This window comes from Cupressus sempervirens, chromosome 2 (assembly GCF_028749045.1).
Source record: "Cupressus sempervirens isolate cs-2001-9-10 chromosome 2, ASM2874904v1, whole genome shotgun sequence".
In the NCBI taxonomy this organism is placed as follows: domain Eukaryota; kingdom Viridiplantae; phylum Streptophyta; class Pinopsida; order Cupressales; family Cupressaceae; genus Cupressus; species Cupressus sempervirens.
The window spans coordinates 594,118,015-594,132,722 of record NC_143119.1 but is presented as its reverse complement, the minus strand read 5'-3'; the positions used below and the strand labels follow the sequence as shown (position 1 = coordinate 594,132,722).

The 14,708-nt window shown below is 36.9% G+C and overlaps 1 protein-coding gene across 1 annotated transcript in view; it reads left to right on the top strand.

Moving 5' to 3' along the window:
• The window catches only part of LOC149574804 (copper-transporting ATPase PAA2, chloroplastic), a 223,313-nt gene that overhangs the window by 173,718 nt on the left and 34,887 nt on the right, over positions 1-14,708 (top strand). The window contains exon 15 of the mRNA XM_089814630.1: positions 7,371-7,502. Coding sequence (XP_089670756.1) covers positions 7,371-7,502 — 132 coding nt within the window. The remainder of the gene's footprint in view (positions 1-7,370; positions 7,503-14,708) is intronic.

Below are 14,708 nucleotides of genomic sequence, written 5' to 3'. Positions count from 1 at the left end.
CTTGCCTTTTGTGTACTTCCTCATTGTGCTAAGGACAAATGCATGATTATAAATGAATTTGCATATATTTTTTGCACTTTCCACACATGACTTGACAAACTCAAGTTTGCCAATTTCCTCCAACATGAGGTCAATGCAGTGTGCCGCACAAGGGGACCAAAATATGGTGGGTTGCCTCTCCATCAAAAGTTTACCTACAACAATTTGAAGTCAATTAGAAACTCAAATTTCAAAATTCAAATAAATTTTTTTTCAAAACTTGCAAAGTTAAAAGTTTACCTGCTGCAACATAATTTGCTGCATTATCCGTCACCACTTGGATCACATTTTGTTCTCCCACCTCTGCTATAACTTCCTCAATAGCCTCACATAAATATGTGGCATTTTTCACATGTACGGAAGCATCAATGGATTTTATGAACATGGTATATCCTACAAGTAACAAAACAACGAATTATAATATTAAATGGATCATTAACGAATTAGCATTCAACAAATCAAAATTTACAATGTATGTAGAAAAGTAGAATGATCAATCACCTCCACAGGATACAAGAAAATTGAGGAGTGTTCTATTCCTCCTATCGGTCCAACCATCAGTCATGATGGTGCAACCCTTTGCAATCCATTCCTTTCGGTTCTCCTCGAGGTCAACCCTCATGTCCTCTACCATCTCATCCAGGAGGTATCCGCTCAACTCAGCCTCAGTTGGGGCTTTAAACCCTGGACCACAAATAGCAACCGCATCTATCATATTCTGCCCATAAGGAGCATATTCTGCCCATAAGGAGCCCTGCCACAAATAAAAGTTTAGATGTCAAAGACTCAAATTATAAAACAAGTAGATATAATTAAAGTTTTACTTTTACTTTTAATTTTAGCTTTAAAGAAAACAAAGAAAAAAGAATCAATTACCTGGCTGCAATAAATGGAATGTTGCAAAAGTACCAAAATTTGCATATCTCCTTTTTGGCAGCATCGTGAATCTCCTTGTTCAAACCCATGCCCTCAAGCGTGGGTTGGGAACCAGGAGTAGTGCGGGGCACAAAGTAACTATTCATTCTGTTTTTCCGCACTCTAGGCTGCAATAGGTTGGTGTGGGACTCCGTCTCAGTATGTGACCGACTAGCACTAGCACTAGCACGAGCAGAAGAACTAGGATAAAAAGGAGGCCTAGAAGAACTCTCTCCAACACAACCTACGGATGCGGAAGCTGATGCAGATGTGGATGCGGCTGCGGATGTGGGAACATGGGAGCCAATACCCCTTAACCCTTCAACTTGCATTTTCCCATTTGCTTTGTCTTTTTCAATTTTTTCTAATGCCATTAAGCAAGTGTGTTTTGCCTCAGGAGTTTGGTGAGTGCAAACTGTAACATCATGTCCAGGTATAGCAGCAATGTGGAATTTCAATCTATAAATACCCCCGGAAGTTATTTTTTCTTTACAAAACATGCATTTTGTTTGATATTTGGTTCTTCCAGGAAACTCTTCATTATATTTCCAACATTCATCTTTTTTACCCATTGGAATTTGCGAAAAATGAGAGCAAAGGCTGCTGCAATAAATTTTTTTATGTAAAATATCAAAGTTTGAAGCTAATAAAAATTAGAAAACAACAAACCCTAGTTTGCAACTTAGTAAAAATAAAGAGCATTCAAGATTTACACTAAAATTCTTGAAAACTATAGAAATTTAACAAAAAACGCATAATACACTAAAAATTTAACAAAAAATGCATAATACACTAACATGCAAGAAAAAAAAAAGCACTTACCTCTTGCAAATGAGTTGAGGAGTGTTGATATTGGCTCCTTAATGCTCCCAAAGCAATTGATGGGCTCCCCAAATGGCTTGCTGATCTCTTTGGTGCTCCTCCTTCTTGCCGGTTGGAAACCTATGGCTTTTCTTTTCTCTTCTTCTCTCTCACTTTTCCTCTCTTCTACTCATGCTTCACAAATAGAAGGCCCTTTAGGATTATAACAAAGAGAATAGGTCAAAAACAAAGTGAAAAAAACAAGTGATTTTTTTAAAAATTTCAACTTCCCTTTTTACATGCCGCGGGCGATTCAGAGCCGATTTTTTAAGGTGATTTTGGTGATTTTTACATGAATCGCCTGAATCGGCGATTCAGGCAATTCATGGCCCAGAAATCGGCGATACCGATTCACGATTCAAAAAAAATCGCGCAGGATGAATCGGGTCGCGGAATCGCCGATTCAAGCGATTTTTGGGCGATTCTCGTTACTATGCTTAAAAGTGATGTCTAAAGCACTGTCTCTCAAGCATAGCCAAGGAACCAAGCCCCTTATTCGCCCAAGACTTCATGGCAGATCTCATATTGAAACAGGGGCTGAAGTACTTAACCCCCAGGTAAATCTATGAAGGTGTGATTTACTAGAGGGTTAGGTAAATTCAGGTAGAATACTCTCAAAGGATTGGGTGGGTTGGCATGGGATTAGTGAATAGTTATTTATCTTATGATCTACTAATGCTTGCTGCAGGTTTCATAGATAGTTGATTTCATATTTATATATTTTATCATGTACTAACAAATTACTATAGGTTATAATCTCATTATTCAATCCAAGAAGCAGCGACATTGCAGATACTTCCCATCTAGGAGGTCCTCATCCTCTAAAATAATTATGGAAAGTTGGGCAATAGATCAATCCATGTCTATATTCTTAGGGGTTACATCCCAGTTCTTTGTTGCTCCATATCATTCACTTCCTTATGTTACTATAGGTGGAGATTGGATCACACATATATCAAATCTTCTATATTTTTTTGAAGCCAAGTAGTTGTGTGTTTAATTGAGTGGACAAAGGAGAAACTAAATTTGAGAACATTTCCCTTGGTTTAACCATCTAGTTTCTCTGCACAAGTAAATCTCACAAATCTATCAGTGAAGTGTGCCTATGGTTCAAGGATGACATGCTAACATGTTTTCAGTGGTGGCACATACATTGAGCTGCTCAACCGCAAATTTTCTGCAAAGCAATGATGATCAAGTGGCAAGGAAAACACAACTATTTCTAACTTTTGGCACACAAATGTGATCGCAAAGCCATTAGAAAACTCCTCTAGTGCACATTTTCATTGCTCAAACCAAAAGTTTCTGCTAAAGAATTCTGATCTGTCAAGGTGCATATTAAGAGTGTCTTTGCCAGACAAAAACTTCTGTTAACAAGTGAAAAGGATAGCAAGACCTTAAATGATTATGGCCATGGTAACATGGGTAGTTTCAAAGCAGAAAAATGAAGAATAGGCATAAAAGCATACATGCAAGTGCTCATATATTCATGTGATTCATCACTCAAGCTCAAGGCAATTTATCCATGATCTTTACAGAAGAAACAAGGCATTTTCTTTGTTTTTTCAAGTCTAAAGGTGATTTTTGTTAATTTTAGTTCTTACAGAGATGTGATTAGATTTCCCTTCAAAAATTTCAACTTTCTTGCTATTGCACAATACTATTATTTTTATACTATTTTCCTCTCTGCCCAATAGATGGGACTGATCAAAATCTTTGTACCAGAACCCTGAGTCAAGCAGTCAACAAGTCATCTTTCAAACTTAACAATTCTCATCACAAAAGATTTGATCAAGTGTTTTAAAGATCTAGCTTTGTAATGTCCCCATATGGGACTCCTTTGAGTTTTGTCTAATTGTTTACAAATCAAACTGCAAGAGACTCCATTTTTATATAACTTGCACACAAACCTGTTGTTTGATATAAATGTTAAGTATGTATTGAATAAGATATGCCACGATATATCTTAGGTCTTTGGCATTTAATTTCACATTTCTTTGTGCTTATGAGTACAAAGTTGATTCCCAATCTATTTAGATGTCCAATGTGAATTTGATGGCCAAATTTTCTATGATATGAATTGATTATATCAAGGGTTTGATAGTTCCACCAAGAAGATCAATGATAATATCAAAGGAATTATTACTTCTTATAAATCTGATATGGTATTGGTTTGACAAGAAGAGATGATAATATAGTTTGATTAAGTCAATATCAAAAGAAGTGATTTCAAACCAAAGAACCAAAACTCGGAATTGGCTCAGAAATGACAAGGCCGACTAGAATCGTGAAATGGATCGGAATCAGTTACGAATCGGCTATGAATCGACAAAGTGAAAAACCCCCTTAAAATTTAGAGATTTTAATGATTTAAAACTTATTTCATGTACCCTTTACTGAATATAACTTAAAAATACTATAACATCGTCAAATAGAAGCTAACATACATAAACAAAGAACATAAATGATAAATCCATCACATACGTAAAATGTAAATTGTAGCTGAAGTAAATAGAAAACATAGAATCATATGATATATCGAATTATAAATATTGTCAAATCATAAATGTATGTAAGATGAAAATCCATGAAACGCATGTCTATCTGTAAACAAAATGAAAAAACAAGTCTCTTGCTCAAGTTTGTATTTTTTTATGTTTTTATGTTTTTAAGTTGACCAATATAGCTGCCACACGGCTGATTTTTTGGGTAGTTTCTGGCTAGTTTTTGTGGTTTTTGAAGAAATCACCTATACCGATGATTGATGGTGATCTAAGCCAAAAAATCGGCAATCCAATTCACTGAGTCAGCAAAAATGCCCAAGCTAAATCAAATCGTGTGAATCATATGAATCGTCATGATTTTTGGTTCTTTGTTTCAAATGATAGCTTAATGGGTGAATCTCATATAAAATGAAATGCTATAACAATAACTTCCTTAATGAATTCAAATTCGAAATCTGATTATATAGTATAGAGTATATTGCGATTATAATATTTCACTTATTCACAACCGTTTCAAGCATATAAACTTCTGATCTTGTTTGGTTATGTCATTGTTTCTAAATATGACTTTATGATATGCATTGCATGTATGGGAGGCTATGCCTCAATTGAATAGCTGTTCCTGATATGATCTTTATACTCGTGTAGATTTGGCTCCGTTTTTAGATATTGACTTTGTACTCATCCATTCTTCATAGTGTAATGAGGTGGGTTGACACCCTCTCTTACTCGGCCATATAAGGATCTTCTGATCTCTTAAGATAAATGAGGATATAAAACAATTACTTCCATGGCTTTGGAGGAGTGAATGAGTCCTTCGTAATATGTCACCAAGAGACATGAGGTGAGAGGTTGCATCTAAACACCAAATCATGTCCGTTGCATGTAACTTATCAAGATTATTGATTGAGTTAATTAACTCCAGTTCACATTATACTTCCTGGGCAGCAATCATGGAAATGGTTTAATATGTGGATCGCATTATGTATTGATGCAAATTCAAAATTCAATGTAATGAAGATATTGCTGCCTCGTTAGGGCAAATTGTGAAGTCTTATAGATAAGATAATTTTCTTGAACATTGATCAGCAGTGTCTTGCACTTCATCTTCAAGAGGCCTTGTGACTTCGTGATCATATCCTAGAGCCTCATCTACCTTTGGTGCAGGTATCAGACCAGCTCATCACATTTTATTTGCTCCTGGGTACCTGGCTCTAGGGGCATAGCGGTCCCTTTGCCACTATTTGGATCACACTGGGTTTGTGAGACCTCGTAGGGGGTACACTCGGCAGCACCACCCTACTTTTGACAGCTCCTTGAGATGGTCCATGACTCTTTATTGCCTGAGGCTGTACCCTTCTATTCTTGACTACTTCTTGCCTGTGAGGAGTAGTTGGTGTGCCTTCCTTTGGTTCTTTCTCTCTTGTCTTCTTGTCTTGTTCTTTCTGTGGACACCATTTGGTGCTCCTGCTGCCGGCGGTTGTCTTTTTGTATGCTTTTCAGTCCCTTAGACCCTCGTGATCTCTTGTTGGACATTAATAAATTTATCTTATCTTATCTTGCTTAATGCTTACTTTTTAAAAGATCTTTCTTCTTATCACTGTTTCTATGTATCATCTCCTTTTCACTCTAATTACTGGGTGTATCGTATAAGCTGCTCACAACTATACTCCCTTCAATGATTTTGTACTTTTAAATGGTCCAAATATGATTGTCTGTAATCAGTAGTAATCCATCTATTATCCAGCAACATCTCCTTATCGCTGCACTCTGGGTGAGGAATGCTGATAATAATTAGGGGGATGCAAGTTTATATAGAGTAAGTTTTATGTGATGAATATTATATACTCTTTGCTGGCAATAATTGTTGCCATATCACTGTTAATGGACCCCTTATGTTAATGCCCGCATGTTGTGTCTCAATCTTTTTCCTTATTTGCTGGTCTTTCTTTTTGCATTTTCTGAATTTATCCCTTTAGTTGCCAATTCTTGTTCTCACATATGTTTTTGATATGAAATGTCCAATAGGCACGTCCATCGTTCTTATCAATTCTCAAGAGATTGTATCTCTTTGCCATAAATGATGGGCAGTTGACTCTAAATTAGTAGTTCCTCTTCCATAGCAAACCTGATGACCACCTAATTTAATTGTTTAAGTAATTACTACCTTGGTCATCGATAAGGAGATTATTCTTCAAGGATGCTTGTCATCGTTAATCAGTATGGGTAAATTTGGTAAATATATCAAATAGTATATTGATTAATTTAGTAAATATTGGCCGATGACAATATATTTATATAGCTGAATATCACTATTGACTAGTCCTAATAAGAGTGATTAATTGCCATCATGGATACCCACTTGAATACTAGAGGCTGACTATTGGTTGATATTGTATCTCTTTATCACAACAAAAGGTAATGTTGTTAACTGCTAATAGCATTCCTTGTTTGGCATTGGATACCATTCAGTACATGCTGAGTTTCTAATAATTAATATATAATTTATTAATGTTATTAGTATAATAAATATTATTTATTATTTTTCTATATTTATCTTATTACTATGATAAATAATGGGCGATGTCATTATATTGATTCATAAATATTATATTTTATTACACATTATTTATCTTTTTTATTATTTAATTCATTTTGTTATTAATATTAAATTCTATTTTAATATGAGGGACATCACAAAGACTAGGGTATTTTTATTCTGTTTATACCTTAATTGGGTCTTCTTTGAAAAGAGAGGTTATTTTGTTCTATTTTCTTTGTAGGGATAAGAGAGTAAGTTGTAATTATGTCTTTCTTCCTATGAAATTTCTTTTTTTCCTGAAAGTTTCAAGGTAAAAATTCTTGAGATGGATATAGACCAATTTTTATGCCTTAATATCCTGATAAATCTTACCTCAAAGTCTTGGTTGTCTGTTATGTTGAGTATTTCTTGAAACTATATCCTACTCTTCTTATATTTTATTTTTTCTATCTATAATTTTAGGTAATTTAATCAAATTTATGCAAGTCATCGTAATACTCCTGTTGCAGGTAGGAGATGGAATTAATGATGCACCAGCCTTGGCACTTGCTGATGTTGGAGTGTCTTTACGATTACAGGAAAGAGAGAATGCTGCATCTGATGCAGCTTCAGTAATACTCCTTGGAAATAGACTTTCACAGGTAAGTATTTATATTATGACTAAAATAAAAGAGAAATTTCACATGGAAATAGTTGTGTTGACAGACCCAGTTAAATATGTTCACCATCATGCATGAGGACTTATCACGATTGGTCATTATTTTATAAACAGCTTTCCTACAGAGTGTTTGAAATTTAACATCATAATGAAACTTCATGGTCAAGATTCATCAAATATTGACTTAGTTCTTCTGACTTCATATTGCTCTCAAGATCCTTCAGTGCAAGTTTCTTAGGAAAAATGCTAAAAATAAACCATTCCCTTGTATGAAAAACTTGACTCACTGCATGTCACAAAGATTCTATGGTCCTGGAGGAGGCCATCAATTTCCAATATTTAACATACATTAGTATACACCCAAAGCAATTCAATTTAAGAAAATGATGAATAATTCATTAGACATTTGGTAGTTAACATATTTAATCCCCGTCCCTTAATTTTCTCCTGAACTCAACCCTAAGGAGGAAAGGAATTGCCTTGTTATAGGGTGTTTGACACGAATCTACAAGTGGACTCCCTTAAGGCTTCAAGACCCATCCTTATCCCATATTGGGATTCACCTACCTTGTGACGTTTTATTCTGCTTCTTCCTACACAACAGCAACCTATCCTCGTAAGGGGCTATAGCGAGTGATTAAGGAACAGGTCATAAATAAACTAGCTTCAAATGAATTATACACACACACACACACACACACATATATAAACAATAATAACAGTAGCTATGTGTGTATTCTACTTCCTAACAAATGAGAAATCAGTCATAGTCAGCCAAGTCATTATGCATTATATCAGCATACAGGTCTTCTCTTTTCCTCATAGCAGTCTGATCTCCTGCTTATATTTAGATTCCTATCTCTTATTCTAATTGATTGAAAGTCTTATTCTCTGTTATTAATTATTGATCCTAATGGATAAAAAATAGACATAAGTTTTGAATTTCATCCCATATTAATTCTTCTTCCCCCTTGATATACTTTGTAAGGGTCACACCTCTTCACAATACCTTCCCATTCAATGGTCACACCCTTTCACAATCACGAGCCTTATAAAAGGGTCACAACCTTTCATTGTTACAACCTTTCAAGAGAGTTACCACCCTTCATCCTTTATAGAAAAGAGTCACAACCTTCCACAACTACCAACTTTTGAAAGAGTCACAACACCTTCTCTACTCTTCCCACTCCCATCTTATTCCATTATTCCTTCCTTAGTTCCCATGCTCCCTTATTTCTTCCTTTCTCCTTCTCCCCTTCCAAGTGAAATTATTTTGTCCCTTTTATATCCCATGTTTGATGGAGTCATATCTTTTCAGTTCATGCCTTTTTGTCCATTCACTAAACTTAATTAAATTTTAATTTAACTTTTAATATTTTAGTTAAATTTTATTTATACTCTTTTTATATTTGAATATTATTATTTATTATAAATTCAATTTCAGAAAGGGAACATCACAGTTTTACTCTATTATTTTATACATATTATGGCTAGGTGGCCTGATTTACCATCATAAAAGCTTTGCAAAGCTGTAAAATGTTAACTTGCAGAAATCTGAATAGTACACATGCAAAAATAGTTGTCCTATTTGGGTTTGAATTCAGCAAGAATAATTTTTTAAACATCACAGGCCAGTCTTTCTCCTACTGAAGTTTCCTTTAACTGAATTAAAAGAGTCTTTTCGATTGCGATCACTTTAAATTTATTGTTTCTGAGGTGATGTTTTGATCATAGTTACCTGACTTTGTCTTGACATAGACTTGGCAGGCTGGTTTTGGACTTGGACTCGGCAGAAAATTCAGGAAAGACTTAGAGAATTTTAAAAAAATGATAAATAGAGACTATTTTAAGGAAGATCATTGCATCAAAATCACATTTAAAGCCAAAAATTAATCAGTTGCATGGTATTTTTCTCACACAAGTATGCATCTAATGAGTTAACGTTGCCCAGGTGATAAACATACACCAAATGCTGAGAGGAGGGGTGGGGTGAATCAGCATAAAGCAAAACTCCAAGAACTAACTTGAATATTCACCACATGAAATAGTATGCAAAGAACAAAACCAACAACACAAAAACACCAAAATTTTATGTGGACAACCCAAATTGAGAAAAATGATGGTGAACACTTGCCCAAGAGGATAATTCACTGATGTATATAATCTGATCGCAGAGGATTAGGAGCTCACTGCTGCGAAGCTAGCAACCAGAAGCACACTGCCAATGCAACAATGAATATATAGATGAGAAGGCTCACTGTCTTACAGTACATAAGAGGATAATTCACTGATGTATATAATCTGATCGCAAAGGATTAGGAGCTCACTGCTGCGAAGCTAGCAACCAGAAGCACACTGCGAATGCAACAATGAATATATAGATGAGAAGGCTCACTGTCTTACAGTACATATAGGAGCTCACTGCTCCAGATTTGCATGTAGAGGCCCACTACCAAAGCAGCATGATACAGTAACAAACTCAAGTATCCAAGACTCACTATCTTGAAGCAAGCACTTCTCTTCAGAGGAGATAGAAATGGACTCTGCTTAATGAAGCTGATGTGCAAAACACAATCAACTTTAGCAACGAACTGTTACTGCCTTTCCTTCTCTACCACTGTCACTAATCTCTGCTCTACTGATTGTTGAACTGGTTCACATGCTTCGCTCCTTACATACATTTTTCCAAAGCACCAACATATACTTCTCACAACCTCCCCATTTGATTGAATCCGGGTTGATTGGGAGGGACTCGAGTTGGGTGGGCCCTACACTTTGTGTGTGGACAGGATGGTTCATCGGCCCAACAAATTATAGATAAAGGTAGAGAACTATGGCTCCCAGGGGGTTCTTTTCCCTACCCCTACTATTCTAAGGGGTGTGTGGGCAATGATTAGAACCCTTTTCACCAGTAATAGAAGCCCGAACCCTCTGCATGCATTCACTGGCAATAGAATAGAACCCTCGGCATGAACTGACCCTTAAAAGACTAGGGGGACTCTTCATCCCAGCCAGCCCAACCAAATAGGCCGAGGCCATTTCACCTGGCATCTTCATGAACCCAAATCTGGTGTGAAGAGAAGATCAGACCTGCCTTTATGATAGCAGTAGCTAGGGCAGAGATGGGGACAACTTTTAGTCTAGCATAATGTTCTTTGAACTAGCATGAAGCCGATATAGAGATAGGGCAATCTTCCTTTGATACTGAAGCAACAGAAACAATCATATATCTATCTATACGAGATATTCTTGCTATTCTCTCTACTGCTGTTCTCATCCGATAAACCTCATCCCATAGAATTGTAGGGGTTTTCCTAGACAATTCTAGGGAAGGTGCTGAGCCAATGAAGTAAACTGTAGGATCTTTTCCTGGGACTGGACTATCTAGATATGTTGCTACCATCTCTAGCGAAACTGCCCTTCAGCACCCTTCCCCTTTGCCATAGTAGGGGGGGCTGCTCCCACTACCTATGCCTATAGTGATGTGGCAGGGAATATGGAACTAGGCGAGGAGGTGCTGTGGATGCAAGAGAACGATCTTTAAATGGATCAGCAGGTTGTTATTCTTCTTCTGCTTTTTCTGAAGAATAATAGTGCCAGAGGGAGCCTCTTCTTCTCTAGCTCTTGGCTTTGCTGCGGATGCAAGAGAACATTGCTTTCACTTCAGAGTAACATGAGGGGTAAATTGTTGCCTCTGCCGCCTTTATCTATGTAGATTCAACTGCAATAGGGTCTGCTGCTATTGTTAACGCACTAAGTATAAATTGGCAAGTGGCTATTGTAAACACACTAAGTATAAATTGCCAAAATCATTCGTTTTGGTGGGGGTTATTTGATTGAATGAAGGGGTGGGGGTGGGGGGGTGTCTCTTGGTGTTGTGTTCCTTTCTTCTTGCTGTTATCTTTTCTTGCGTTATGGGAAACCTTAAGATTCCAAAATTAACACCACATAACTATGCCATATGGTTAGTTAAAAAATGGTGTGAATTGATGAATGATGAAGTTTCTCAATATGCAGATGGATCTTTTCCTAAACCAATAGGTGATCAAGTATCTCAAAGTGAAATTTGTGCTTGGGAAACAACAGATAGGAAAGCCCTAGGACTCATTAGGTTAGGGGTTGATGACAAGATCCTCAATCAGATCATAAAATATGGTACCTCCAAGGAAACTTGGGATGCTCTTAAAAACCTATATGGAAAAGTGATTGAGGAGGATGTTTACAAGATTGAAGATCAGCTTATCTCCCTAGATCCTAAGACCTTTGATTCTATCTAGGATTTTATCATTAAGGTGAATGAGTTGAGAACGAAACTTAATGTTTGTGGTAGTCCCATTAAAGATGATAGGTTGATTTATCTAATTCACAATAAGTTGCCATCTGAATACTCCACAGTTGTCTCTTCTTTCAACACCACAAATACTATCTTAGGGGCTTCCTATAAGAAAATCATTTTTGATGACTATGTTTTGTTGTTAGAGGATGAACAAGCTAAGTTGATAACAATGGGGATTCTCAAGTCTTTAAAGTCTAAGGCATTGGTGGCTAACAATGAGAGCTCTAAAAGTTGAACTAGTGAAAGTTCAAACAAAGGCAAGGGCAAAAAGAAGAAGTGGAAAGATAACAAACAAGGGGACACAGAAAAGTCAACTCCAACATCAAATCAACAACAAGGCAAGTCATCTCTTAATACCAACAAAAAGGGGGACAACAATCAGGAAAAGAAGAAGTGTGCCTATTGCAAAAGAACTGGTTGTGACGAACATTAGTGTTATCACAAGCAGACTGATGAATTGAAAAATATCATGAAAAAACACAATGTTCCATTGCCTAATGCTTATAAGGAAAAGGGCTCTTCATCTTCAGATTCTAAGAGCAAAGGGCAAACTTTCCTCACAAACATTGTTAGTCAGGGAGAATGGATTATTGACTTAGGTGCCACACATCACATGGGTGCTTCAAAGAAAGATTTTTCTTCTTGACACCTTCAGAGGTACCTCACATCTTTGTAGGAGATGATACTAAAGTGGAAGTTGAAGGAAAAGGTGAAGTTGAGATGGAAAGTGGAGCATTCAAGGATGTTCTATATGTTCCTAATCTTATCTCCAACCTTCTTTTAGTCTACCAAATCACTTACTATGGAGGTGGAAATAAAGTTGAATTTCTTCCATATTCAGTGGTAGCGAAAAGCATCAAAGATGATTCTATGGTTGCAATAGGTGAAGCTAATCATGATTCCAGGCTTTACACTTTCTCTTCCTTTGTGCCTGAATCTAATGCACAAGCCTTGTTAATGCATTCAAATACATAAAGCAAACTATGGCATGAGAGGTTTGGACATCTCAACTAAAGATATCTTCAACAACTTAGCAACAAGAACATGGTTCATGGTCTACCTTAGGTCCAATTCTCAGATGGTGTTTGTTCAGGTTGTACAATTGGGAAGCATCCAGAAAAAATGTTTGACAAGGAGAAGTCTTGGAGAGCACAATGTGTTCTTGAACTAGTTCATAGTGATGTGGCCGGCCCATTTCCAGTGCCATCATTTGGAAAGTCTCGCTATGCACTCACCTTCATTGATGACTACTCTCGCTATACTTGGATATTTTTCATGGCTCATAAGAGTGAAGTGTTTGAATGATTTCTCAGCTTCAAGGCTCAAGTGGAAAAGCAGTTAGAGAAAGCCATCAAAGTCCTTCAAATAGATAAAGGGGGGGAGTATGTGAACTCAAGACTTATAGACTTTTATACTCAAGAGGGACTTGACCTTCAGCATTCAGTACCATACACGCCACAATAGAATGGTGTTGCCTAAAGGAAGAACAGAACCTTCAAGGAGATCACCACTTGCATGCTACTACTTAAGTCTCTAGATCAAGTTTTTTGGGCTAAAGCAATGAATTGTGCTAACTACATCCAGAATAGGAGTCCTCATAAAGCTTTGGATGGTGTAACTCCTTTTGAAGCTTGAACTGGAAGGAAACCTTATGTAAAACACTTTAGAGTCTTTGGTTGTCCAACACGGGCATGAATACCTCCACAGAAACACAAGGCATTGGAACCTCAAAGTAAACCTTGCATCTTTGTTGGATATGCAGACTCTCATAAAGCCTACAAGTTGATGGATGCAGAGACACATGACATTTTCTATGAGAGGAGTGTACACTTTGAAGAAAGTTGTCCTAGCTTTACTTCTTCAACTCCTTATTCCTTATTCATTGAAGAGAGTGACAGTGATGACAGTGACTTGGAAGATGTTCGTCCATGACCCAAACAGAGGCATCAAATTGATGAGGTTGAGGATATCCCTTCTACATCTTCTTCCACTAGACCTAAATGGGCTCAACAAACATTGGATGCAGCAAGACCATTGGCAGGAAATCCTTTAGATTCTAGGAGGACAAGATCACAACACAACTCACTCTCTTATGCTTATATTGCAGTTGCTTCTGATCCTCAATCATTCAAAGAAGCTTCAGGAATTCTAGAATGGGATAAAGCAATGGAGGAAGAATATAATTCTCATATGAGAAACGACACATGGGACTTAGTCTCTCTTCCTAAGGGAAGAAAATTGGTTCGATGTAAGTGGATCTATCGGACCAAGTTTGCAGCGGATGGAAGTGTGTGTAAGCATAAGGCTAGACTTGTTGCAAAAAGTTTCTCTCAGATACCTGGCATTGACTACGTTGAGACCTTATCTAATTGCAAAGTTGAACTCCATTATTTGACACTAGCTATAGCAGCAGCTCAGAGATGAGTTGTTCAACAGATGGATGTGAAAAGCGCATTCTTGAATGGTGATCTTTATGGGGAGATTTTATATGGAGCAGCCATAGGGGTTCATTCAGGATTCTACCTTGGTTTGCAAGTTGAAAAAGTTTATCTATGGACTAAAACAAGCCCCAAGAGCTTGGTATGCTAGGATGGATTCTTTCCTTTTCTCAGCAAAGTTCACCAGATGTCATTCTGATCCAAATGTCTAATTCTTCAGCGGGATGATTCTCACTTGCTAGTCGTGCTTTATGTTGATGACTTGATCATTATAGGGAGTAAAACATCCATCATTGATAGTGTCAAGGCTACTATGCAGTACAGATTTTTGATGACAGACTTGGGTCTACTTCATTATTTCCTTGGTATCGAGATACATCAGTCTTCATCAGGGATCACACTATCACAACCCAAT